Source organism: Scomber scombrus, chromosome 8, assembly GCF_963691925.1.
Source record: "Scomber scombrus chromosome 8, fScoSco1.1, whole genome shotgun sequence".
Lineage (NCBI taxonomy): Eukaryota > Metazoa > Chordata > Actinopteri > Scombriformes > Scombridae > Scomber > Scomber scombrus.
The window spans coordinates 15911337-15938592 of record NC_084977.1 but is presented as its reverse complement, the minus strand read 5'-3'; the positions used below and the strand labels follow the sequence as shown (position 1 = coordinate 15938592).

The window sequence follows — 27256 nt, the reverse complement described above, 5'->3', positions numbered from 1 at the left end:
TAGGGACTAGGGAGGTCTCTCTCTCTCTCTCTCTCTCTCTCTCTCTCTCTCTCTCTCTCTCTCTCTCTCTCTCTCTCTCTCTCTCTCTCTCTCTCTCTCTCTCTCTCTCTCTCTCTCTCTCTCTCTCTCTCTGTCCCTCACACACACACACACACACACCCACCCACAGCCTTTCCCATGACTAATTGTATTTTGGGCTGTTGCATTTGTTTGTTTGACTACTGGGTGATATTAAATGGTGATGTGTATTTCATTAATGTGTAACTTAACAAGCCACTTTATCACTCCATGACAGAAATACTGCTCACCACAGTTCCTGCTCATTGTTCCCTTCACACCGTTTCCTCTGGGAAATGTGCAGCCTTGGGACTGGACAAGGATAATTACTGGAAACCATAATGGGGGCAGGGGAATGCGCTGGCTGTAAATGCTCCTTTCTTTTGGGCTGATTGGGCTGGTCCGCTTCCCTCGTTGCTCCTTCATTGGCTCAAGCCAACATCAATCTGTTGATTTCCAGGTCCCCCTCAAGTTTGAAACTTTTTTTTTTACGAGGAGGAATCGGGTTACAACAAACTCTTGTAACCGATCTCACAGCAAGCCGAGGGGAAAAAAACGCTCTTTCAATAATTTACACATCTGTGGCTGATACACGGTTACAGAACAAGAAGAAGAAGCGACGACGTGTTTTTATCGCACAGACGGACATACAACAAAAACAAGCCGAGAAACAAAAAAAACATGCTGTAAAACAACTTGTCCTTGCGTTGCCAGGATGAAGACTTGAATATATTTTGACTTTGAGGGATTAACATCTTCTCGACTGACCTGGGACCCGCTGAGCTGAGAGAGAAGGTGAGTTAACGGTTGAGTACTTTCTAACGCTATCAGCGGCCTGTGGTCAAGACCGTCACTTTGCACTTAATTAGCCTTTATAAGTTAACTACAGTCATGCTGCACTCACAAACATGGACCTATTAACACTTCATTTTGTTTACTAGTTTAGCTAACTTGGCTTTCTTTGAGCGGCTGTGTTTTTTAATACGGAGTTGGTATTTTTGTAGCTTATCAGTCAGGACGTGATTCATATAGCATTTTACACAATAAACCTAGCTAGTAACTTAGCAACCACTGGCAGCTAAATGTGCTTCAGTTTATTATGGCTCATATGATATTAGACGATTATTTTTAATAATAATATTGATCCAGGTTTAGAGTTATTGATTTAATGTGATAGATATCAGTCTGTAGCAACTATCATGTTTGATATTAACACTAGATCAAAAAAGTGGAGAAACAGTTAATAGAGAAGGCATGTGATTGAGAGTGAAGCTTTCTAATCATGTTTATTAGCTTAATTATTGAAGTTTAATGAGGGTTTCTAATCAGGTTTATTAGCTCAGTTATTGAAGTTTAATGAGAAGCTTTTCAGAATGGGTTTCCCCCCATGTTTGGTGTTACTGTATGTGAAACCAGTTGTTGGAAAATTGGATAGCATGCCTAATGGCACGCCCTTTTGCATCAGAGTTATCCAAATATTTCAAATTCAGTATTCATAGGGCTTCGAACCAGATGTGCTGAATTAATCTACTACTCGAGGAACATGCTAGAACAAAGACAGACTATTTGTAGGGCAACACTGAGATAATTTGCATATTATGTGCTCATGTGAGACAGTCTTTCATAAGGACTTCATGTCTTGCACTACAAAATCTTTTTCTGAACGTCTTACAGGAAATTAAGGAAATGTAGAAGAAAAAGGTCACTAAATGTTCATCCCAGCACCACATACATCCTTGTAGTCTACTGCACACCGGGAATGAAAGGGTGAAGAGTCAGACATATGTTTTGAAAACACTGATATGTTTTGTAACACATTGGCGTGTTTACATTGTAAAGCGCCTCTCCAGAACAAGGCTTGAGTTTGGATGAATAGCTTCACTGTGCAGCCAAGGTTCTGGCAGGTAGCAGCGCACATTATCATGCACAGCCTCTACAGACATGTCAAATGAATTATGGCCCTGGATTAGGACTTGGAGATGCCTCTCCTCTTGCATTAGCTGTGTCAGCGTTGAAATGATTTGGCATTCTTCTACCAACTGTGTTTCAGTTTCCTGGGCTTACTTTGTGTCTTTGTTGTTGGAAACAACAGCTGACAACCAGTGAGTTGAGGGCAGGGCCGAAATGAATATTGCAGTATAACTATAAGGCTTTATCAACATTTACTGTACATGTTGGCCAGTGTATGTAAAAATACAGGCCAAAAAACCTTGAACTAAAACCATTTGTTGATTTACCAAGTAGTACACAAACAGAAAGTTATCCCATCAGCAATTTCGGTGACTGATTTTGTCATTTTTCAAGCAAAAATGCCAAACATCTCCTACAGTAGTTCCAGCTTCTCAACTGTGAGCATTTCCTGCATTTTGTTTTATATCATTTTAATGAGTATCTTTGGGTTTTGGACTGTGATGGTGATGGCGCCTCTTTGGGAAATTGTGGTGGGCATTTATCCACACTGTTATTTGGAGGCTAAATCAGTGGTTTCTAACCATCATGGTCTGTGACCTCTCAAAAAGGAGCAATGTCTTGCTTGTACATTTAATCTCTTTTGGTTTTGAACACTGTTTGTGGAACAGAACAACCAACCTGAAGGTGTGAGATTTAGGAAATTATGATGGCCATTTTTTTGTATTTTCTGACATTTTGTAATGTAAAAAAAGATACATTTTTTAAATCAATATGGTAATTGATGCGAATCATCACTAAAGTAATCAAATTGGTGTCCCTTTCCTTGGACTGCATGGAAATATATTGAAAGTGGAACACAGAACTATAGAAGTACAATCAAAGTACTTTTGTTTTAGATTTCATCCATGACTGATTTTAATGAGTATTTGCTTTTCATCATTAATCATAGCTTTGTGCTCCACAACAACTTTATCATTGTTTCGGGACAGTATGAATCTGAGAGACAATAAATAATAATGTACAATAATTAGTCAGGTCTAGGCAGAGGCTGGTGAGCCTCATTTATGTGTATGTCAGTGTAATTGTGAGGATCCCTTCCTCCGAGTGTCTTTTAGAAAAGGACAATAAAACCACGTTGCCAGACATTCCCCATGCAGTGTTATGGGGGCAGAGCTAGAAACTGCAGAAGTAATGTTTGAGACACTGTTGTTCTTGCTGAGAAGAATCCATGGTAACTCACTGACATGACAAGAGTGGTGTTTGACCTGCTTTTACTAGGCTGCAAAGTTCATCTTAGCACACATGTGGTCTCCAGTTTCCTTGGAAACCTGAAACAGTCCGAACATGTGGCCTTGTATGAAAGAGCAGAGCTGCATGACCTGCAAATACTGTGGCATTGTTTCAAACGGGAAGAGTGAGATATGGCGCTATTTGCCAGTCGACGTAATAGACTGGATTCATTTGAGATCCCACTCAAGTAGTCTATTAGTCACAGCCATGTCCTCTGATATTGGTCCCTGTTGTTCTCACTGATCTCCATCCCCGCTGTTCTTACAGCCAAGCACACTGGTATTTTCCACTCCATTAACATACAAAGTTAACAAATTACACTCTCTGGGCTTGAGGTGAGGAAAATTAGTCATAATGTGCCCTGCTCTTATGGTGGCCTTAATTAAAGTGTCATTGGCCCAGACATCAGTCATAGCTCAAGCACCCTTTAGCACCTTGATTATGTCTTTAGTTATTTGCGGCGCTTTTAAGATACTAATTATATTGTAAATAATATGTAATTAAAACTTGGACACAGCAGTCAAAGTAAAGTCACGTGATAGTGGGTTGGTGTTTCTCTTCTTTATATTCTCTATTATTCTTACGTGTCATGCCAAATCTGCTCAGTTGTAACAAACAACTACCCACTTATGAATTTTAATGCGAGAACAAATGTTGTCAGTGAGTGTTGTGTTGGCCCTCGGGCAGCGCGGCAGTGATGTATGCTGCTGTATTCCCAGCCTTATTATACATGCGCAACACTGACTGATGTTCCTAAATTAAAGCCATCATCTCACTGCCACCGTCTTTTTACTGTACGAGCCGCTGGTCCGCTTTCCTTCTAATCCACATCGCTGCCCTAACCTGTTGCGCCGTAGCAGACTTCTCCTAGCCTCCGGTCTATTTTAGTACAAATCGGCAGGCTGAATTATTAATCCCCGATCCATTATATGCCGATGTATTAATTATTAATTGTTCGGCGGGCTCTGGCAGATCTGAGAAAACTGTTAAAAAAGGGACAAGATGTCTGAGTGAAAGGCACTGATTGCCTCCTTTCTCAGCAGATCTGCACAAGCCTTCACAGATGATGACTGTGTGGGAAGATGAGAAGGCGACAGCACATTACCATCATACATACTGCATCCAAAGCAAAGCATGCATTTGGTATGTGCCCATATTTTATATTACATGCTCGCCTTTTGCTTCTGATGCAGTTATGACTCTCATGTCAAAGCCACCGCACCAGATGAGTGTGTGCGTGTGAACAGCAAGACCAGCGAGACAAACACACAGCTGCCATACACACACACAATTGTTCCCTCACACCAGCTCCTCTTATTAGCAGTCAGCGCCTCCTCTGTTATGCAACATCTCAAGAGAAGGGTGAGACAAACACTACAAAAGTTGATGAAAGATGAAATCGCAGCGTTCGCTTGTCCTGAAATCCTGCTGTTGATTCCCTCACAGTGGAGTGGCTCCAGTCGTGCAGCTCATTTGAGTGGTTACTTGTCCTCTCTGAACACAAAGCACGGATGTACCTTATATAACTACCAGCACTGTCTATTGTTTCTGAAAAGTGGAGACAGATTATATCATACAGCTGGGGAGAATCTGCAGAGAAAGAAGTTGCCCCATTAGAGCGCATTTTAATGACATCCGTCATGCTTTCAGTCATGATCAAGAAGCTTGGTCTCAATTTTATTATCTTCTTTTTATGGCTGCAACTAAAGACTATTTTTTTATTATTTTGACAGAAAAAGGGAAAAATGCCCATCAGTTTCCGAAAGGCTTTGTCTTTGTGATCTTATCTTTACGTTGCTTGTTTTGTCCAGTCAACAGTTTATTCAGTTTACAATCACATACGACCAAAGAAAAGGCAGGAAATCCTCACAACTGAGAGGCTGGAAATGGGGGGATTTCAGTTACGCATTGTTGCTGATAAGTTTTCTGTCAAAAGACTAATTTACGAATTGACTTATTGTTTCAGCTCTAAATTCGACTCTGTATTCATCTAATGTTTCACGGCTTTGGAAAAGGTAGAATAGTCGTCCGGCTCACTCCACCTGTTCACACAGTGCCTGTTTTTTATTTACATTATGCTTGTGGAAGTGCTACCAAAAGGCGGCAAAGCAAATACAGTATGTAGAGGAGGGAGTGTACACAGTGCAGCATGATCCAGTCCAGGTCTACAGCTCTGCAGTAAATGCTGCTTTTATGACGCTAATGTGTAGTTTTTGTTGGCGCTGTGTCAGGTGAGATGTGGTGAGTCAACTCTGTGTGTTAGAGCTCAATTGTGCTGTATTGAAAAGTGTTTATATTATGCTGCCGCCCTCAAATCCATCACAATATGGCCATAAGTGTGGTCTAAAAGTTATCATAATATTCAGTAGTACAGAAAAACAATTGTTAATCGCTATAAAAAATAATCAAAACTGCAGCATTTTGATAATCAATTAATCTTTTAAGTCATTTTTCAAGCACAAATAAACATTTTCTGGTTCCAGCTTCACACTTGTAAGGATTTCCTACTTTCCTTTGTGTTATGTGATCGCCTTCTGAATATCTTTTTGCTTTTGGATTGTTTCTCAGATAATAGAAGCTATTTAAGGATTTCCCCCGGGGCTCGGCGGAGATTGTGATGACATTTTTTAGATCAAACGATTAATGAGCAGAATACTTAAATCAACAACAGTCTGACAGCATCTCACAAAATTGAACATTACCAGCTTCTCAGTGGCAGTTTTTTATTGTGCAGAATCGTAAAAAAGAGGCTGCAGATGTTGCTGCGTCTGTGTTTCAGATGTCTTTCAGGCCCTTTTCAAAAAGTGCATTTCAAACAGAAGCAATTTTGATAATTGATTAATTGTTTAAGTCATTTTTTTAAGCCAGAATGCCAAAAAGAGAAAAATGTGTTTCTTACTTCATGAATATACATTTTTATGGATTTTTGACTGTTAGTCGGACAAAACAAGCAATTTTAATAGATCACCTTGGGCTTCGAGAACCTGTGCTAGACATTTTTTACTACTTTTTGTAGACATGTAATAGATCAATTAATTGAGAAAAATAATGATCTGATTAATCAACATTAAAATAATTATTAATTTCAGCCCCAAATTCAGTTCTCACTACTTTTATCTGTTGGCGTTTCGACCTGTTTCAAGCTTTTAAGATTCAGATTATGGTATCTAGTGTTAATTGGACAGTTGAAAGCAGCAGGAGAGAGGAGGAGGAGGAGGAGGAGCGGGGGAACATATGGTAAAGGTCACTGGCTAGTCTCTCACCAGGCACGTCTCAGATGTCCGATGTAATGTTGTCACCAAGATACTTAAATGTTTATGCTTTAGGAAGAAAGTACAGGACTAAGAAGATGAAATATCCTCTCTGTTTTTGATGAAGATGGAAATATTAAAACTCATGTATGCCACCATTAGCTGAGAGTAACCAGCAGCAAAAGGTTACTGTAATAGAGATAATTACGGACTTTATGTTGAGAGCAGATTATAGGTTTTTGTTTGTGTTGTGTAGTGCACAATTCTTGTATGATTTGTGTCTATTCAGAGAGTGAAAGCAGTAAATCCCCACAAATACAGAGCTCCTCTCAGTAATCACTTCCATCCCAGAGCAGAGAAGATTTTCTCTGCTGATGGAGTCATCTCTTTCAGGGTCACAGTACCCCAATCCATGTGACTAGTGATCCCTGAAGAGCTTGAAAGTCGTGACATTTTCTGCTGCCATCAACCAATCACTTGTGCGACGAAGTGTCATGGAAAGTTCTACATTGTCTGCCAAAGCTTTTTTAGCAACTTGTGGTGGCCAAGCACTGTAGAGACACAGTTTTCATTGGCTTTTTTTTCTCTTTATGCCGGCTGTTATCAGTATCCACCAAGCCGTCTAGATTGGCAGCAGCTATTAGAGTGGTGATATTTTGGATACTGCGGCCTCCTCTTCCTCACGAGGCTTGATGGCGATGGGGTGGAGTGGGTGGACGCTGCAGGTGTATCCAATTTCTGTCCCTTTGTCACCTGTCAGACGTCAGCTTTGATTTGACTGACAGTCGATGTACAGGAGGTGCTGTATGTAGGATGCCTCCCTTTGGAAAAGCATTGCTACGCTCACATCATGAAGGATTTACATTAAATACGAGCAATGAGCACTAGTGTTCATGTGAAGTGGCTTGTGTGGATTTTCTGCAAGTAGGTCAACACACATGATTAATGCTGCAGCGAGTTCACCAATGAAACAATTGAATAAAAAGACATCAAAGTAAGGATCGAGAATTTTTAGAATTGATTAAGTTAGTTATCAAGGGGAAAAATCCAAATTGTTTCTGATTCCATCTTCTCAAATATAATCTTTTTTAAAATCTTTTTGTTGTTTAATCTTGTTGTCTTTGGGGGTTTGAACTGTAGCGTGGAGAAAACAAGCAATTTGAAGACATCTTGATCACAGTTTACAGCCTGGACACAAATTGAAACTGAAGAATTACCTTTTCTCTTTCAGATTGTTTTATTATTTAAAGGAGTTACTATCAAATAATCAGTATCTCCCAGAAGTTATTTGGTGACCCCCTCAAATGCTCTCAATCCACAGTTTTGGAACCACTGGGCTAAACTATTAGCTATTAGGGCGGCACATTGTACGTTCACACCTGATTAATCTGCTGATTGATTTGGTCATTAATTGATCAGTGGTAAATAAAATGTCAAAATAGGGAAGGATGACCATCGCAATATTCTTGAAGTTGAAAGTGGCTTCTTCAAATGTGGCAAAGCACATTAAACCCAGATAATGAAGAGGCGATCCAGCTTCATCCGACCCAACTTCAGTAATAAAGACTGGAAAGGACAGTGAGGTTACATCTTCATCATTATGAGCCTCTTTTTACCTCGATCCCTCAGCCCGACTGTCACGCAGCCTTGACAAGACTGTCTACACCTGCATGAGGGTGAGTACATTACCCAGACTCCCTCACTGTCATGAGACATCCATCCAACGCTGGTCTAAGGTCAGGTTTCATTTCCATGAGTCATGTTTGCTGAGCTTTTCAACTACACGTCTTTGTGAGTGAACGTGTCCTCGTTCTGAGCGAGCCGATGATTTTGTATCTCGTTTAACTATCGTAATTACGCTGAGGAGCTGTTGGCGGCTGCAGTCTGTCTTTGTTTTTCATTTCCTTTTCAGCTGCTCAGCATGCCAGACCAGCAGTAATGTGCGTGCGTGCCAGTGTGCAGATGTTTGTTTGCGTGCTATGACGACTGTAGCTCGTATATTTTGCTACAACACTCTGCAGTGTTGTTGCTGTCATGTCTTGTTCAGCCTTAAATCCGTTAAAATTCTGCCTCTATAAATTTTGTGGAGACGCTGTGTCAGGGTTGGCCGGGCTGTCCCTGGGCACTGGACTTCAGAGGCCATTTAGATTTGGCACTAACCACTCTGATGCTGCAAAGTCACCAGAAAAAAAGGAATCCTTGGTCGAAAACCTTTTCATCATACGGAGCGCTCGTCCCATGAGAACCTTTTTCTATGAAACCTTTATTTTTCTTGCTGTGGGGAAACAGAGGGAGGAAACGAGAGCCACAGTGAGGATCTTCCTCCATCCTTAAGATAAGAGTGCTAGGGGTCTGTTATGTGATTCTTCAGCTTTGAGTGATAGCTCCACCTCATTTCTGAATGGGGAGCTTGATGCTGGAGGAATTGGCGTCCCCTTTGACCTTTTTAAGATTTAAGTTTATAACGAATTAAGTTTCTAATAATATTTACACAGGTTTAAATGGAGCTTAACGTTTAACTGTCATCAAATTACAGAATTATTCAAACTTCTCTGAAGTTTAAGAGCCAATGGAGAGAAACACTTTCATTTTCATCTTCTTTCCTCGTTTTCTGTTCATCAATAGCCTTCACAGAATTGACAGCTACGACGGCTCCGGTGCCCAACGAGAGTGGAATTTAATGAGCACTTTCAAATCACCCTCCAATCTGAGAAAAAGGTTGTTGTTCTTAATGTGTCCATTATCCAGTTTGCCCTTTTCAAAACTCTTATACATCCGTTCAGCAAGAGCACGATGAGGTAAATGCAGACTGACTTTAAGCGTTGCGATAAGTGATTCTTCTCTTGAGGCTGACCATTTTGATTAGAGGGTGACAGCTGGACAAAGTGATTGTTTTCAGCGGACTGCTGTCATAGAGATAAAGATCACAGTACACTCAAACAGGAAGTTCTGTTCTGGTTTTGTTCAGTGTTTTCATTTGTGTATTTTTATTCACATTTTGAAGTATGGCTTGAGGAAATGTTGATAGAATTGGCAAATTTTAAAGAGTGTTTACACTTGCTTGCGGTGGTTTTTGCTTTTTTTGAGTTAATGTGCGAAATGAAAACCTTTATTGAATAAGTTCTGATGTAGCAAACATTCAACTCACATGATTGATCAGTTGTTTCCGCTGTCGGCGTCTTCCCGGATATTCCCATAACAAAAAAAACGCAGCAGATCGTAGCAACTAAGAAACCAATACGAGCTGACATGACAATGGCGACTTGTTTTGTTTCCCATTAAAAACGTCTTCTTGCATAGCCGAGTGTATTCGCTCTGAACTAGTCGATGGAAACGCATAATTAGTTTTTTCTTCGGGGGGGGGGTTTCCCTTTTTTTGCAAACATTTCAAAAGTTCGCTTAAATTTCGTTTGACAGTTAGAAACGCAGCTACTGTCTCTCTTCTTGTTATCTGTTTCACACACATTGCATCAGAGCAGGTTTTTTTTTTCTTCTTTGTAACAAGTGCAGCTCGGCAACTTGTAGAGTTACGATCATGATGGTGAAACGGTCAGCAGGGATTCTGCCAGTGATCCTTGATCAGCACAGCGAGAGGCCTGATTAAACGTCCAGCACCTGCACGCAGAGATGGAGTGAACCGCATTCAGTATGAGTATTCAACACCTACATTTCCCAAATGTTTGAGGATTGATATGTAACACCCCCGCCCCTTTATCTCCATCTCCCTGCGTCTGTCTCTCGCTCTCTCCTCGTGCGTCTCCTCCTTGGGAAGCATCCTGCTGACTCTCTCTAAGGAGTCTTATTGATATTCTTGGAGAGGCATTGCAGAGAGAGAGAGAGAGAGAGAGAGAGAGAGAGAGAGAGGAGGAGATGGGGGGTGTTGGGAGGGGTATGAAAGTCACACTGTAGCAGCAGAAAACACAACGCCTTCTAGTTACAACAGTAAAATAATCACAAGTCACCCAGCAGGGATGTGTCACCGTTCATTTTGTCTGCTACTCTAATATCACCTCTCCTGCTTTGGATCTGTATTGTCCTTCAGCACGTGATTCGGCAGTCTGCCAGTCACACAGATTTTCAGGCTTTAGGGGTTACTTTCATTTGAAGGGATATTGTAAAAAAAATTAAAAAAAAATAAAAAAAAAGAAGAAGATGAATCCCCTAGTGTGATGTGAAAAGGAAAGTTTGCTTAAATATAATGATTTTTGTGTTCACTGAGGCTGTCAACTATTAAGCTACGTTCAGCATATCAGAGACAGTGAGATTTATCAAGGAAACAAGATCTGACTGTTGATCCTCATTTTTATGTATTTTCTTTCCCCCGAGGCGCAGAACTCATTCACTTATTTGCATGTGAATTTCTTTAATTATTGATTAATTGGGTATTGTTTTTCACCAGTGGTGCTGATATAAGTCTAGACATTATTCCGTACCTTTATGTTGAAAGATGTAATTATGTTTCCTCTGGAGCTGTTTTGTCGATAAGTCAATTAACAGAAAATGAATCTGTAACTATTTTGATCGTCATTTTTGTCAAGCCCCCACCTCATTTACGGCTTTTCTCTGTTTTGTATCATTGTTGACTTAATATTCTTGTGTTTCGGGCTGTTGTTCAGACACAGTCAGACATTTTAAGATGTCACCTTGGTCTCTGGGAAATATTGAAACATGTTTCTACAAATGTTTCATATTTTATCAACAAAACACACAAAACAATGTGCAGGTTAATCAATAATGATAATAATTGTTAGTTGCAGGCATATTTTTCTTAAAAATCCTTCATTCTTCATATAAATGAAGGCGTTGTCTAAATAAGTTACAGTCTAAAATTAGCAAAAATGTTGATTTGAATAATAAAAAAATTAACAACATGACTTGGAGGAACAACTCGATCCAAGCTTTCAGCACTTTGCAGTTTTTAATACATTGTGTGGATACATTCAGTTAGTGCCAAAAAAATATTGACATTTAGTGCCCAGCCTAACGGGCTCTTCCCCTCATCTTATAAATTATAATACATTTTTATGATATATGTGTTTCCTCCTGCCACCGACTGTATTGACTCGTGTCCTATTTCCTCCTTTTCATCTGTTAAGTGTGTGTGTGTGTGTGTGTGTGTGTGTGTGTGTGTGTGTGTGTGTGTGTGTGTGTGTGTGTGTGTGTGTGTGTGTGTGTGTGTGTGTGTGTGTGTGTGTGTGTGTGTGTGTGTGTGTGTGTGTGTGTGTGTGTGTGTGTGTGTCTGGAACAACCTTGGAGTATCTCCTTACATATGATTGGGAGGAAATTACATCTGAACTCTGTGTTGAAGGACACGGTTTATGTGTAATTTTCTACACACATGACTGGGAATAAATTACGACTAAGTTTAGCATTCAGTGTGATGCTGAAACAAATAGCAGCTTGTTTAAGCGAATTATCACGGGAAAATTACATGATAATTGAATCTCTGGTTCTAGCTTGTAAAATGTGAGGATTTTCAGTTTTTCTGTGTTGTATTATTGTAAATTAAATATCTTTTGGATTTGAACTGGTGCTTCATAATCAGTATTAGTGAAAATAATGAGTATTTGCAGCCCTATTTCAAGATTTCTATAATTAATTTTAGGGAGGTTCAAAATTTGAGGAATACATTTGTTTGTAAGTGTTTGAAAGTGGTGTCCATCTCGTGTCAAAATGAACTCATTCGCCTCCTTCTGTCACCTTGATTCATACTCCTCATGCCAGTGTAAGAAGGCACTTGTGGAAAACAACTTTGTCTCTGCCTGTTTACTCTTGTGTACTCCAGGTTATCCTTGGAGATATGTGAACCTCAGAGAGGGAGCACAAGGGAAAATAAATTCATATTATTTTTGAAAAACCGAATATACAAACCCGAAGAAGTGACCCGCAGAATGCTGAAATGATGTTGCGTGCTGTGGACCTGCCTCATTTGATTGGGGAGATGGGGGATGTGAAATCTGGCAGCCTCAGTGACCCCCACTATTTATGAGTCTCTGTCATAGGCGCAACCTTTCACTGAGTCACCGTGCCTCGGCTCACAATCCATCCACACACAGCAGCAGCAGCATCATACATAAATCAAGCAACACGTGTGGAGTGAGTGAGTTGGCACTCTCACTCTGACACACACACACACACACACACACACACACCTTGTTTTTGAAACATGCTCAGCAGATGAGACGTCCAGATTACATTTTGCACAGTCGTGCTGTGGCCAACTTCACTCCTACATGGACACTGAAACGTTCTTCTCTATCTGGAAGGCTACGAGCCAGAGGGTTGCTGGGACTAATTTGACAGCTGCCATGGCTCATTATGTGATAAAGGGGACGGTTTTCGGCCCTGCAGTTTAAACAGTGTTAGTGTAGATGTTGCTCGCAATAACCTCACACATTGCAAGCTGTCAGGGAAATATGTTTGGTCCTTTTTTACTTCCAAAAATTAGAAAGTTTGAGTTGATGTCCAAGAAAGAGCTCTTTACTGTTTATATCTGTGTGTGTATTAGTCATAGAAACCAAACATGTTTTCACTCATCATTAGAAGTGTCTTTACGTTACGAATAAACACCCAACTAAACCGTTTTCTTCTCTTTACTCTTTCTCTCCGCATCTGATTTCTCCAGACTCGACGATGGACTCCTTCAGCACTAAGAGCTTAGCCCTGCAGGCGCAGAAGAAGCTGATGAGCAAGATGGCCACAAAGAGCATGGCCAACCTCTTCATCGACGACACCAGCAGCGAAGTGCTGGACGAGCTGTACCGTGTCACTAAGGAGTACACCCGCAACCGCAAAGAGTCGCAGAAGATCATCAAGAACCTGATCAAGATGGTGGTGAAACTGGGAGTGCTCTACAGAAACAATCAGTTCAGCAGCGAGGAGCTGATCCTGGTGGAGACCTTCAGGTGGGCAGCAACGGTCATTCAGGGAATAGTTAAACATTTTCGGCTGCGCCGATTAGTTGATTAGTTGAGCGGCAAAAAATTAACTGTTTTTATTAGTGATAAAAATGTAAATACCCTCCTTAGCCTCGTTACATTTCTGTTTGTGTTCAGATTAAACGAGCACTACTTTGTGCTTTAGGGGGTTTGGAAGGTGAATTTTTTAACTTCCTGCCTGAGGGCTCCTGCTCTGTACTAACTCTCAGAAGGAAACCTAATAAATAGTTTTTTTACATTGTTTACTTTTAAGGGGTTTGAATGAAAAGGTTTTGAGACTTTATAGCACATTTAAATAACGTTATATTGTGTGTCAGAAGGTGACAAATGTCAAAAAAAACAGCAAGGAGTGAGTTCTGATTGAGAGCTCCAAGTAGGAAGAACTGCAGTTCAACTACATTTTTGTGTGCTGATGGAAGCAAATTAAGGGAATTGACTCTACGATCAGTTTATTTTCCACTAAAATAGTACAACTCAGCTTGGGGGCATGTGACACTGACATAAGTGCGCAGTATGGAGAATGGTGATTATATTAGCATGGAGATGTATCGCTGCAAAGGACAATGCTATGATAGATATGGAGAGTGGGGGTTGTAAAACTTCTCTAAAAAAAAATCACAAGACAGCAGTTTCTTTTTTTACCCAACCGATTTCACTTTGCTTCTGCTGCTCCAGTCAGAATTAGAAACTGACAGCCTCTCCTCTCCGTCTGTCTCACAGGAAGAAAGTCCACACTCTGGCCATGACGGCGGTCAGCTTCCACCAGATCGAGTTCACCTTTGACCGCCGGGTCATGAGCGCCATTTTGAATGAGTGCCGCGAACTGCTGCACCAGGCCATCAAACGCCACCTGACAGCCAAGAGCCACTCACGCGTCAACCACGTCTTCAATCACTTCGCCGACTGCGACTTCCTGGCGGCTCTCTACGGGCCCACTGAGGTTTATCGCGCTCACCTGCAGAGAATCTGTAACGGTGTAAACAAGATGCTCGACGAGGGGAACCTCTGACCTCTGTAGGCCTCGTTATCAGGCACCTTTACCTCTAGTCACGCCTCATGTACCATCTTGCAGGATATCTTTTTTTTTTTGAGGTGACAATCATGAACATTTATTTTTTCATTTGTTGGTTTGTGATTGTGTGTGCCTTTCAAATGTTACTGTAACACTGAAACTCTCTTGGCTAGTTAGTCCAAAGTCTAATTCCTCTTTAGCCTGACTTTGTTTTTTGTTATACCCAGCAGATGTTATTTTAAATGAATGTAAAACTTCACGCTCTTATCAGTATATTCAGAGGTAGGAGCCTTGACAACTGTGCCCTAAAAAAAAACACATTTTTTTCTTCATTCCAAGGGCACAAAGCTTGCTGTCTTACTTAGTCAAAAAGACACAAATCCAGGCACAGGCCTTCAGTTATATCTCTGTAAGGTGCCTTTAATGGACGAAAATGGTTTTGGGAGCACCAGGAGAGGAAAGAAAGTGAATTTCTGTCTCTTCGTAATACCCAAGGACATAAATAAGTGACCTTTTTTTTTTTTTGTTCTGTTTTGTTTTTTTTCTAAAAGTGGTATTGCACTCAATCCTGAACAAGCGCTGTACTGTACTTTCCTGCAATAGTGAAACCATGTGAAGCACAGCAGTAATCCTGCTTAGCCTGCATTTACAGATCTCACCATCATGCACTGAACTCCACTTTGTAGAGAGACCAGGCTATAGTTGACATATATGAACCCAGTTTTGCTTTTAATAGCTTGGTTTATATCTACCACATGCCACCACAACAATGAAGTATTTGGGTCACAGGGGGACCATCAACATGTAGGAATTTGATCGTGCTGCATTGTCTCTGCTCTGACTCAGATGTCTCACTGGTTGCACGCTTGTGTGCTTTAAAAGCACTCACAGAAAAACTTTGTGTCTGTAAATGGCATAATCACAGCAGGGGAGCAGCACAATGTGGCACCAGGTGCAAAGGTTGCGCTGGCATTTTATCAGAGGGGAATAAAGTGATAGCGTTCGCAAAGTAGTAGTCATAATAGATTCTGGAGTTCAATGTCAGCTGTGTTACAGATTTATTGGCGCTGCCTCAGGTCTATCCAAAAAGCACTAAAACTCTTGTTCGAATTCTGACAGATCTGAACTAAAAAGACTCCCATTGAGCAGCCAGATGAAAGGCTGGGCGAAAAACTGCAGCTCCATGTCTATGAAAAAGGCCAGGCAGGGTGTAGAGATTAGAGCAGAGACAAACACAGTACCTGATTGTACTCTCCCTCTGCAATTATAGCTCCCAGCTCTGGGGCAGTGGTATAATGGCCTGAAGCCTGCCTCCATCGAGCAGCTACTCTATTTCACCACACAGCAGCCTCATGTAATGTGATGGAGATGTTCGCGCGTTGCAAGTCTTTTTTAATGGAGTGAAAGATGTTGTGTTTCTTCCTTATAAAGGAGCATATGAATAGTTACTACTATACTATCCCTCTCAAACCTCACATAATAGCCATCTTTCCTTTTTTGTCTGTGTGTTTGTATCACTGAGCCTGTCTGGGAGATTGTTTTGTGCTGCGGCCTCATTTTGTATTCTGTGTGTGTGTGTGCATGTGCGCGCGTGTGTGTGTGTGCGCGTTTCTGTGTGTATCTGTGAGAGAATTGGAAATTGAGCCGTATAATAAGCACTGTGCTTTTCCAGATAGGATTGCTGAAACTTTAACTTCATCCACAGCAGCTCTGCCAAAGAAAAGAAGTCTGATGTTACTCAAAATGTAGCCTTTTTTCCTGAGAAACATTACAGAAAACCGTATGCACTTGATTACTAGTAACTCTGATAATGATGAAAACAACGTTTTTTTTTTAGTGTATTCTTGTATCTTAGACTCATTTTGCGTCATTTTGGGAGGCTATAAAAGTAAATCTTTTTGTAGCAAAAGTAGTTGACTTTAATTATCTTTAGATGCCATTTTCTCCAATTCCCTCACATCTCAGGGTTTTCCCTCAGTTTAAATCAATGTCATACTAAGATAGAAAGATCAGGAACCTTTTCAACAGCCCTGTTTATTTTAGTAAAACTCTCAATGACTCATACTTTCCTTGTTGCATTTTTACTCTTGTGAATTGTGAAATGTTTTTATTTTCACTTGTGTATATATGATTGTTTTTGTGTCTCTGTATTGTATCTATACACAATAAATATAATACAATTTACTTTTTTAAAAGAATACATTTCTCGTTGTCTTCTTCTTTTTTTTTTTAAACACTCCCAACGAGTGTCTTCCCATCTGTATGTCGGATGTTGGAATTTTCCGGCCAGATTGGAGGGAGTAATCTGACTGTGCCTGACCTGGATTTAGTTGAGCAAATCCCTTCCTCCTGCTCCCAGCATTGTTGGGAAACCATGAACGTAAACACAAGCCCATCAGACTCACATACATTTAATGTTTAGGTCATTTTTTTCCACTTGACAGTCAAAGGTAGAACAGGAAATGTATTAAACAGCTCTGTTTTTGGAAATTTAAACCATGAGCAAGACTCACTGTATGAATTAAACTGCCATTGACTTTGGAGGAATGATAATTTGGTCGATAGCACGTCTGCAGATCCGCCCTGCAGCACATTGAAACTACTGCAGTACCAAGTGTCCAATTACCCTCTAATGGTCTAATGGTCATTATCTCAACATCCTTTTTTTTTTTATGAGTACACCCCCGACTTCAGGTGACCATGTTCTGACTAAATTGAGATGTGAGTACAACTCGGTCACATTTAATTGTCTCCCTGTGTACTTCATCCTCTTTTTATTTGACTTAACTATGATGTCAAACAAAGCTAAAATATCCTGACATCAACATAATGATTCATCTCTGCCTGTTCTGATTTTTAGTGTAGTTATGTAAGAGCCAAAAATCAAGAAAGGAAGGGAAAGTTTTTTTAGTTTCCAATGTGTGCCTCGCTCAAACACTCCAGTGACAATTTTCAATTTCAAAATGACAGTCACGACTTGATTATCAGTAGATGTGACTGAGTGCTCTAATACATTTTGGTGAGGCGAGCTTCCACTGGGGCATAATTATCATTTTGACATAATGAAGTGACAAAGGTGCTGTCCAGCATCGTAAGAAGGAGGGAACTGAAAAGACGAAGCGTACAGGGACCCATTACTCTTTCCACTCATGTCCGAAAGCAGATTATCAAGTTATGATTTGTGAGCCAAACTCTTAACCTGCACTAAACAAAGTTGAGGAGAGCTATCGTATCGTCACACTTTCCACTAGGATTGAAAATGACACCCTGAAATCTTTGCTTGGCTGTGTACACTCACAGTGATAGTATAGGAGGAAGGACAAACTGAGCAGGATTTTCACGGTCCATCCCTTCAAGGGTACAGGCAGTTGGTTTTGGCATAACACAGCAAACTCTGGCTGGTTGTCAATACGGTCACAAACACTCTAATGTTTGAGTTCTGGGTGGTGTTGCAAAACAAACCACAGGGCATTGTGTTCAAACAGCAGGCAACACTCCGCATTTGTGCAACATCACACTCCTATTTCTAGATTTCCTTTTATCATCAAAGCCAATGAAGATGCCTTTTAGGCCTAATGAATGACAGGTACTGAGATTGCAGTCAAGAGAAGAGAGGCATTAAAGAAAAAACTGCAAAATGATTCAGCTGTTTCTATGATGATAGCTTCATTATCCAATTTAAACAAAATCAGCTGAGGAATATGGATTTGTTGATTTATGCTGCAGCATAGCAGGAGATGTACCTGGCACAGCGACTATAACTGACACCCAGTGAGGTTACATACAGTAATAAAATATTTGGTCACCACATTGTTCTGTTCCTCAATGGAACTGTTTTTGTTCCTCATTTCTATCGAAATCCAAAGTTAAGACCAACATCCCAATCTAACATTTGCATACATACTTTCTGAATCGTATTACAGTGTATGCTGCGTGTAAGAGGAGCGGCCCCTCTCACATGAGGCCTTTGCTGACCTGTTAAGCAGCTCCAAAAAAAAAATTCTCAACACCAATCTCATGTAGGTTAGCTGCCTGAGCAGAGCAGAGTGAGCGCTGCTTATTATGTATTACTTTGCTTTTGTAGTCCCTCCACATCGTTACTCATCCAGTATGCTTAAAGGTGCTCTCCCCTCTGGCAAGCACAGCTATGACAGTCAGCTTGGAAGTTAGAAGTCTTTCAAAACTCTTTTTTTCGTCCTGTCTTCCTCCCCCATCTCTGTCTCTTTTACTCTTTCTTGGTGTCCTCGCGTCTCTCTCTTCCTCTTTCTTTTTCTCTGTCTTTCCCTCTTCCTGACTCGCTGTAGTCCTCAGAGAGCACCTGACTGACGTGTTGTTCAAGGATGAAAAGCATGGTGGAGGCAAATCCAAAAGCAAACAATGCAAAAACACACGTGCGAGGACAAAAACGACACTGCTGTACACACACATACAGAACTCAGTGCCGAAGCAAGCCCTGAGGATTATCTCCAGTGCGACACTGGACACTTCAGGGAAGACAGCATCTGCTCACTTCCATTTTTAACACCGCAAAAAAGAACACTGTGTTCTCAGAAAACTTCTCATTTTCACTTTGTGTAGCTACAGTGTCATATACAGGCATGTGAACACTTATATTTCCTTCCAAATGACACATTTCTGCTGTCCAGGCAGCTATAGAAAGTTCTCAAGTGCCCAGAGGCATTCATACTGTGACTAAAAGCCATTTTGCACAAGAAATTCTGACAGACATGGGGCCTTTGCCTTTCAAAGCACTGCCTTGACATCTATCTTTTCCACCAACTTATGTAAGGTGTTCAGTGGTGTGCTTTCTCTCTGTATCTCTTTCACTCTGTTTCTTTGTGTCTCTCTACCTGTTTCTGCTCGATCTGCAGTGGCAGTAAAGTTCAGCAAACACACACGTGCAGCTGAAGTGTCCCAGCACACACGCTCTGCTGCTTCTCGATGGGCAGTCGCCCTGTTACAGGACTCAAAACAGGTGAGGGAGTGCTACAGGAAGCGGTGGACAAGGTTACAGGGAGGCCATATGCTCCCTGCTGTTGCAATGATATTGAAAACCATGTCACAGTGACAAAAAAGGCCCTCTGTAGAAAAAAAAATGGCAATGGAGTTTGCAGAAAAAGAGAACATATATGAAACACTGCAGCAAGACTGAGGGGGGGAAATTACCTGCTTTAGACCTCTTTCATTTTGTTTTTGTCCTTCCATCACTCACACACATAGCCAGCTCATAATAATAATAATAATAATAATAATACAAAGGACGGACTAAAGGCAACTGGACTCAAGAGGCTGCCCAGCCAGCCTTAAATGGACATCAACTGTGACAGCTATTATTATTCCACACTGACTTTAAAATGAGCCATGATTGTGTGTTTAACTGCTGTGTTATTCATAGACGTCAAAAAGTGGGTGGCTGATTGGAGGAAAACTTTTAAGAAACACGAATTCGAGGTCTTAACACAAACTTCACTGCTATCTGCAGTCAGATTGGTAATGTAACTATGAACCTATTCAGCTATCTGAGAGAGAAATAGCCACGTGTCTCTCTAAAAAGCAGACCCAACAAAGCCTCTGGGCCTGATGGTCTAAGAGGAAAGGTGCTTAAAGTATGCTTGCACCAGCTTAAAGGGGTCATCACTCAGTTGTTTCAGAATCTGCTTAACTGTTGTATTTTTCCAAACTCATGGAGAAAAATCCACAATAAGACCTGTGCCTAAAAGTGTCTGGAGCAACATCTATTAAAGATTTAAGACCAGTCGCACTCATTCAGTCAGCACCCATTCTAACTCCTCTGTCGGGAATCAACTCAACCGCCTACATTTGCTTACAAATTGCAAAGGGTGGCAGAGGATGTGACTCTCACTATAGTGGACCAAATACCTAAACAAATACAACAATCAAAATCATTTGCTAGAGTTCCTTTATTTGATTTTAGCACTGCTTTTAACACTGTGCAGACACTCTTTTAGAAGATGACCATTTTTAGAAAGTTGTGATGAACGGGGTCAACTTGGGTGAGCTTGAAGCTTGTTTTTTTTGGGGCAAGTAAACATTTTAACTAATTGGGAACAATAATTGATCAGACTTTAACTTTTAATGAGAACTCAGAGAGCAGTTTTAAGAGAGTCAATCAGCAATGGTGTTAACCAACACATACTAGAAATGGCTACAGGAGCCTGGTTGAAAGCATGTTATTATTTAACAAAACAGCTTGGTACAGCAACTTGAGTATGAAGGTTGAAAATAAGCTCTCCAAAACTGTTAACATGGCAGGGAAAGTGATTGGCAAGTCACAAAAACAGCTTTTCAATATATTTGACAGTGCAATCCACAGAAAGGCTAAACAAATAACTGCGGATACTTCACACCAACTGCACTCAGAGTTTGAGCTGGCCGTCGATTCAGAGTCCCAAGAGCCAGCAGGAACATACAAGTAGTCTTTTATTCCCTGTGCCACACAGCCATTGAACACTAAATGACTGGATCAGGGAGCACTTGTTATTTCATAAGATTTGCTCTCTGGTGTTATTTATATAACATACCTGCTGCTACCTGTTAATTCACAGTATTGTATGTTTTAATTATGTGTTGTAGTGGGTGTAGTGTCTGTATTTTTACTGCTGCACTTTGGGAGAAGCCAAAGACAAATTTCCACTGAGGTAGACAATAAAGTAAAACAATCAATCAATCAATCAATCAATCAATCAATCAATCAATCAATCAATCAATCAATCAATCAATCAATCAGAAACATATTCAGGGAACGTTTTTTTGTCCTGTAAATAATGGCCATTTTTAAAATATCAATCAGTACATTATTGGTGGCTCAGTGAAATAATATTTAACAATCAGGCTTGTATCAACACAATAAAGATATAAAACAGTCACATCTTTTAGTTAACTTTAATTCATGTTTGTCTATGTGTGTTTCTGTTCTAATTTTCATTTCATTTGAGCACTTTGAATTACTTTTGTGTGAGACTGAGCACCACAAATGAACTTGATTGACTAACCATTATTTCAAAGGGAAATTCTGTTTGAAATTCACGTTATGTAAAACCTTTTCAAACTTCAATATGCAGACACATTCATACACACACACACACATGCATTCACAGTTCCATTTTTAAATTTTTAAACACAAACTCATCATCACATAGAGACATAGAGACTTTAGTTGTTTGTACAGATGTGTATGCAACCGTACAGTATGTCCTGCAGAAAAAGAAGCTCTGAAGGATTAACTGTGCCGGCTCTATTACTTTCACTCTTTATCGTTTTTTTATCCAGACTTGTGGTCATTACTGACTGACAGCAGTCGACATGTAGGCAGGAATCTTCTTAGCCTGTAGATTACACATAGCCTGTGTCTATTTTCTCTTCCCTCCACGTACCTGTATAGTATAATCACTGAATGAAGTCGTATTTTAACAGGGTACTACCAGAGGAATAGATTGCTATGCTGACTAACAGAATGACAGATGCTTTGAGGGTCTCTCTGTTGAGTGACAGCCAACTGTCAAGGCTTTTGTGTGGCTATACTCCTGTCTTTTCATTTTGGATGCTGCCAGAGAGGGAGGGACCCATCCAGCCGCAGCTGAGTGAAAAGGCACCTAGGAGGCATCTTTGGGCTTGTCAGACACAAGAAATCTAATCCAGACTGCCAGGAATTTGAATTTAAATGAGAAACCCGAAAATAGCAGCTGTCTCTGCATAATTGGAACAAATGGAAGTTGGATATACTGCGGAAAAGAAAACAAGAAAACAACTGGGATGTAACGTGACACGATTTGCTGACAGTTAGAATAAGCTGGGGAGAGCTGTGCCACAGGCAGGCTGTTGTTTGCAGCTGGGCAGCTTATAGTTTCTGTCAGAATGCTGATCTCTGATCTACTAGGTCGCAATTATGTGCCCCCTTACCATTCCTCCTCCATCCCTTCCTGCTGCCATCCTACCCCCCTCCTTTAAACCCCCTCTGGTATCCTAAGCAGCATTTAATTGTGAGGGGCTGAGCTGGGGAGGGAGTAATCAGATGAGAATGGAGGCAGGGGGAATCACGTGGGTATACATTGGCTAACAGGGGATTAATAACACTGGCTTGATTGAAGTTCAGCTGCTCTCCCTCCTGGGTTTCAGAGGGAGAAAGAGAGTGACAGAGAAGAGAGGAAAAGAGAGGAGAGTAAGACAGAGTTGCAATAACAGAGGACGATAAGGGGTTTCTCAGATGTGATCGGAGAGTAACAGAGAAAAGAGACAGAGATGGGGAGAGAAGAGGGAAATAGAGAAAGGGAGTTAGAGCACTGAGAGGGAGTGGGAGGAAGAAAGAGCGAGGATAGGAGGCAGCGCAGCGCAGTGCGGGGGGGAGAGAGAGACAGGAAGAGAGAGAGAGAGAGAGAGAGAGAGAGAGAGAGAGAGAGAGAGATGTAGAGACAGGAAACCTCCACTGCTACTGAGCCAGTGAGACGCAGGCAGGCAGAGGGAGAAGACGGAGAGAGGCCCTCAGCATCAGCCCAATGAGGGGGTGAGGGGCTCAAGAGCACCACAACGTCGAGAGTAGTGGGAGGAGAAGCAGGAACGGAGGGGAAAGAAAAGGGAAAAAGGCAGGGCGATAAAATCAGAAACAGGCTTCCACAGCAAAAGGGGGAGTGGGTGGGTGGGATCAGAGCCGGAGAGGGAAAAAGCAGATAAAAGTTTTGGAAACAGAGTAGGAGAGGGAGAGGGAAGGGGAAAAGAAACCACAGATAGAGTAGAAACAGTCCATGTTAATGGCAAAGGTAGGAGGAGATTCATGGAAAAAGAGGAGGAAGCTCTCTGTGTCTCAGGAGTCCTCCTCTTCCTCTTCTGCTTCTTCTTATTTCTGTGAGGCTGCTAGACATCATCCATCACCATGTTCTCTGACAGCAGGGCTCCAGCGCCTGGGGAGCAGAAAGGCTTCAAGCCTCACACCCCTCACTTCATCCCGTGGCTGCGCAATAGTCTGAAGCCCCACCACAGCAGTGACCTGGGGCTCAATGGACCATACAAATCCAGCTCTGAGGCACGCAACAACCTGACCCCGCTGGAGAGAGCCAAGGGGATCGGGTTCTTCTCCATTCAGGGCAAGGACAGAGCAAAGAAAGGCGAGCTTCGGTGTAATGGCGTGGGGATGGCAAAGATGCTGCCGGTGGTGCTGAGGGGGCACCACATCCTGCCAGGGAGTCTGGGGAAGCAGAGGGAGGACAGTCCTGCCAGGTGGAGCCAGTCTCCAGAGCTGGAGCCAGACCCCAACACGCAGATCAGCCCAGGGGACGGGCCGCAGGGTCTGGGCAACAGTTCCAGCTCTGCCCAGAACAACCACACCTTTGTTAGGAATCACGGCAGCCACCTGAGCCTCCTTCATGCGCAGAATGACACGACTAGCACCTCAGTCAGGAAATATGGGCCACTTACGGGACCCCCGCCAGTTCCTGTTCCTGCACTGCTGGCTGAGGAGCCAAACTGTAAGGTGCCTGTTGTGGCATGCATGGAGGACAGGAAGGGGAAGGTGTGGGACTACGCCAGCCACACTATTCGCAGGAGAGACCTCCATTCATCCAGCTGGCTGAGCTCAGACACTCAGGGATTAATAGAGAGGCAGCAGAGTTTCAATTCAAGCTTCAGCTACATCAGCAGGAACTCCCAGAGCCAGAGAGACCTGACAGCACTGAGCGATCCACCTGTGGAGGGTTTCAATGGCCCACTTAATGGAGTCAGCTTCTCCACAGAGGTTTCTCAGAGAGGCCTCGGCTGTACCAGAACTCTACGAGGCCCCAGGAAACCCAGACCAAGCTCAGAGCACATCACAGTCCTGGGCCAGAACCAGACATGGGTCCAGCACAGACAAACAAACAATGAAGGGGAGTCTCAAAGGAAGGGAGCAGGCTGCAACAGAAAGGTGGTTCGAAACCAGATTAAACGGGTGGTGAACAACCTGGAACAGGTTCTTACAGCACTGAGGGACGTTCACCAGGAAATGAAAGAGGTAAAGAGACAGATTTTTGTTGATTTTGCAGAATTCATAAAAGTAATAAGTTAGAAACAATAAGACAAAATCTGTTTAGTATCTGATTCATGTTTGGTCAAGCTCTTCACCCACTAATCTTCACATTTCTACCCATGTCTAAAAAGGAAAATTCAATCAGCACAAAATAGAAGTTAATTCATCCTCTCTCAGTGATTTTTTTCCTCATGCAGGAAATGTTTGTGCTCATTCTAAAAACCTTGAGGGCTTGCACACTTACATTTTAATATGCATTAAAAAGTCAGCAGCAGGGTTGCATGAATACACCACAGTCTGCAAACTGTTTCTCCAACTCTCCAATATCACCTGTCTCTAAACATACAGTATTCAGCACTCATTCTGAATTCATAACTGCATGTTCATAGAGGTGAATGACACAATAGTTATTCCTCATTTGCCTGATGCTTTCAGAGGCTGCTGAGATGATGCTATGTGACATCAGGCAAAGCAGTCGCCTTCCCCTCTGCATCTTTTTCTGTCTTGCCTCCTCTCTGTTCTCTCATCTCTTCCTCCACTCTCCCTCCTCATCGACAGATGCTGCTCCAGGCACTGCTGGATAGCGTCCGACGCTTTTCATAATCCATTTATGCCTTCACTACCTCTGCCTCGTATTCCTCATCCAGTAAAAGTGACACGTAAATCTCGCCTCTTGGCATTTGATCTGCGTCTACGTGGTCAGGAGCTAAACCTGAGGTAGTAACCTCATCATCTTGGCTGGGTGGGGGGGGTTATTGTTGGGGGGGCTGTGCGAGGTTTTGTGTGACAGTGTTAATATAACACTGATGAAAGAGCATACAAGCTACACAAAAAGAGGGGAAAGAGGAGGGGGGCAGACAAGACACTGTGATGAAAAAAAATCCCGAATTTTAACAACAGAGACGACAGATCAAAGGAATATAAGGCACAGAGAAGACTTTGGTTGCATATTTATTTCAAAACCCTGTTTTATCATTCTGTTGCATGAGCAGCAAACCCTCAGTTTTATCTAACAATCAGTCACTGTTATAAAAACAGCATTGGAGTGATCCTTTAAAGCGTTTTATACAGACAATACAGATATTACAGAAACATTTAAGACTTTCTTTCTCAGACAGCAGGAGAAAAAAAACATCTCACACTTGAATATGATGGAGATCCTTTACTGAGACATTTTAACAGCACCAACTGCACATGAATCAGAACCTGAAGCATGAAACTGAAGAAGTTCAAGGAAACGTCTGAGCTCTACAGCAAACACTCATCAGCACTACATTAAGACCTGAGGGGTCAAAAAACATTGTTTTTAATAAACACTCTGGGGAGCAGCAGCAGAAAAACCGGGGTCCTGGGCTCTTTTATCTCCTCTGATTCCTGACATTAATAAGCAGCATTTGCCCAGAGTCACTTGATGTGCATATACACGCTGTACTTCAAAGTCATATGAAATGCCTCGCCCAAAAGGCTACAGCAAAAAAACACAAAAAACACAAAAAACAAAAAAAACAGGTAATCTTTTGACATCAGCAAGGATGCTGTTGAACACAAAGAACAAACCAATAATGAATCTGTTCCAGCAGGGTCCAATGATTTATCTGTGCACATAGAGCAGGTGGAGAGATAGGTCAAACATTTTCCCCAGTGTAATTTTCTCCAATCTTTCCAGCCTCCATCGTGTGTGTGTGTGTGTGTGTGTGTGTGTGTGTGTGTGTGTGTGTGTGTGTGTGTGTGTGTGTGTGTGTGTGCGTGTGTGTGTGTGTGTGTGTGTGTGTGTCCACCAACCTCACTGTGTCTTTGTGCTGAGCATTTGTGTGTTATGCACACACTCATGAGTTACATGCACTACACTCATTTCAATATGTGTATGTCTGTGTATGATATATTATATAGTGTCTGCTGGAAGTGAAACCCACCTAAATTTATTTTGCACATTTCCTGTAATAGTAATCTCATCCTTTCTGGGCTGAAGTTGACATTTTTGTACTAAGTAGTTGCACGTGTGACATACTTACAGACACAGATTAGAGCTATACATCTGGTGAGAGAACATGACCCAATTATAAATGAATACTTGAGAAAACAATTAGCCACATTTTTAATTTAAGATCTTCATCACTATATCAAGTCTACAGTGTTTTGTTTTCAATTATTCTGCTTGAGTTTTTCACAGTGCACGATGTCTCAACTTGGAAGAAAACTCTTTAAATTAATAATAAACTGTTAAAGCACTCAGTTGATTTATTTATAAGACAAACAACTGACTGTTAACCTCAAATGTTTCATAATCAAGTAATCATTGTCAAGCAAAAATGTCAAACATTATCTGGTTATCTGTTTAACATAATTAATAATTTAACATTTTTGGGTTCTGGACTGTTGTAACCAACATTTTTCACTGTCTCCTGTCAAACAGTTTATTGCAAAATAAACATTTTGTCCCTAGTATGAGTCAAGATTTTTTTTTTAAAACAACCTTTTTCATCAAGCAACCAGTTTATCAGATCATACAGCTGAAGTGATCAACCATCTCACCTGGCTAGCGGCTGCAGCAGCAGGATCTCTGACAATGTAGGTGCAAATGTATGTTTATTTGGATAGACTGACCACATATTGGGGATCTAAATGGTTACTTTCTCACCTGAAAAAATATTAAAACTTAAAGTGACATATTAACAGTCCTAGCTTGGCTCAAAATCTCTGCCATTGCTGCTGGTTGCTCAGGGCAGCGCTACTTCTTCATCCTCTCATGATTGACTGATGACAGACTGGACGCTACAGTGAC

General features: G+C 41.5%; 1 protein-coding gene across 1 annotated transcript; it reads left to right on the top strand.

The window, feature by feature from the left end:
• Window positions 1–317: 317 nt before the first annotated feature.
• tnfaip8l1 (tumor necrosis factor, alpha-induced protein 8-like 1) lies at window positions 318–16651 on the top strand. The gene is made up of 3 exons (XM_062424663.1): window positions 318–852; window positions 13135–13414; window positions 14168–16651. The coding sequence occupies exons 2-3, from the start codon at window positions 13143–13145 to the stop codon at window positions 14454–14456; spliced, it is 561 nt and encodes a 186-aa protein (XP_062280647.1). The 5' UTR covers window positions 318–852; window positions 13135–13142; the 3' UTR covers window positions 14457–16651.
• The last annotated feature ends 10605 nt before the right edge of the window (window positions 16652–27256 follow it).

Excerpts from the sequence above, each read along its gene's own strand:
- tnfaip8l1 (XM_062424663.1), top strand. The coding sequence starts at position 13,143 with ATGGACTCCTTCAGCACTAAGAGCTTAGCCCTGCAGGCGCAGAAGAAG. Across the intron at positions 13,415-14,167 it reads ATCCTGGTGGAGACCTTCAG|GAAGAAAGTCCACACTCTGG; the intron begins GTGGGCAGCAAC and ends TCTGTCTCACAG.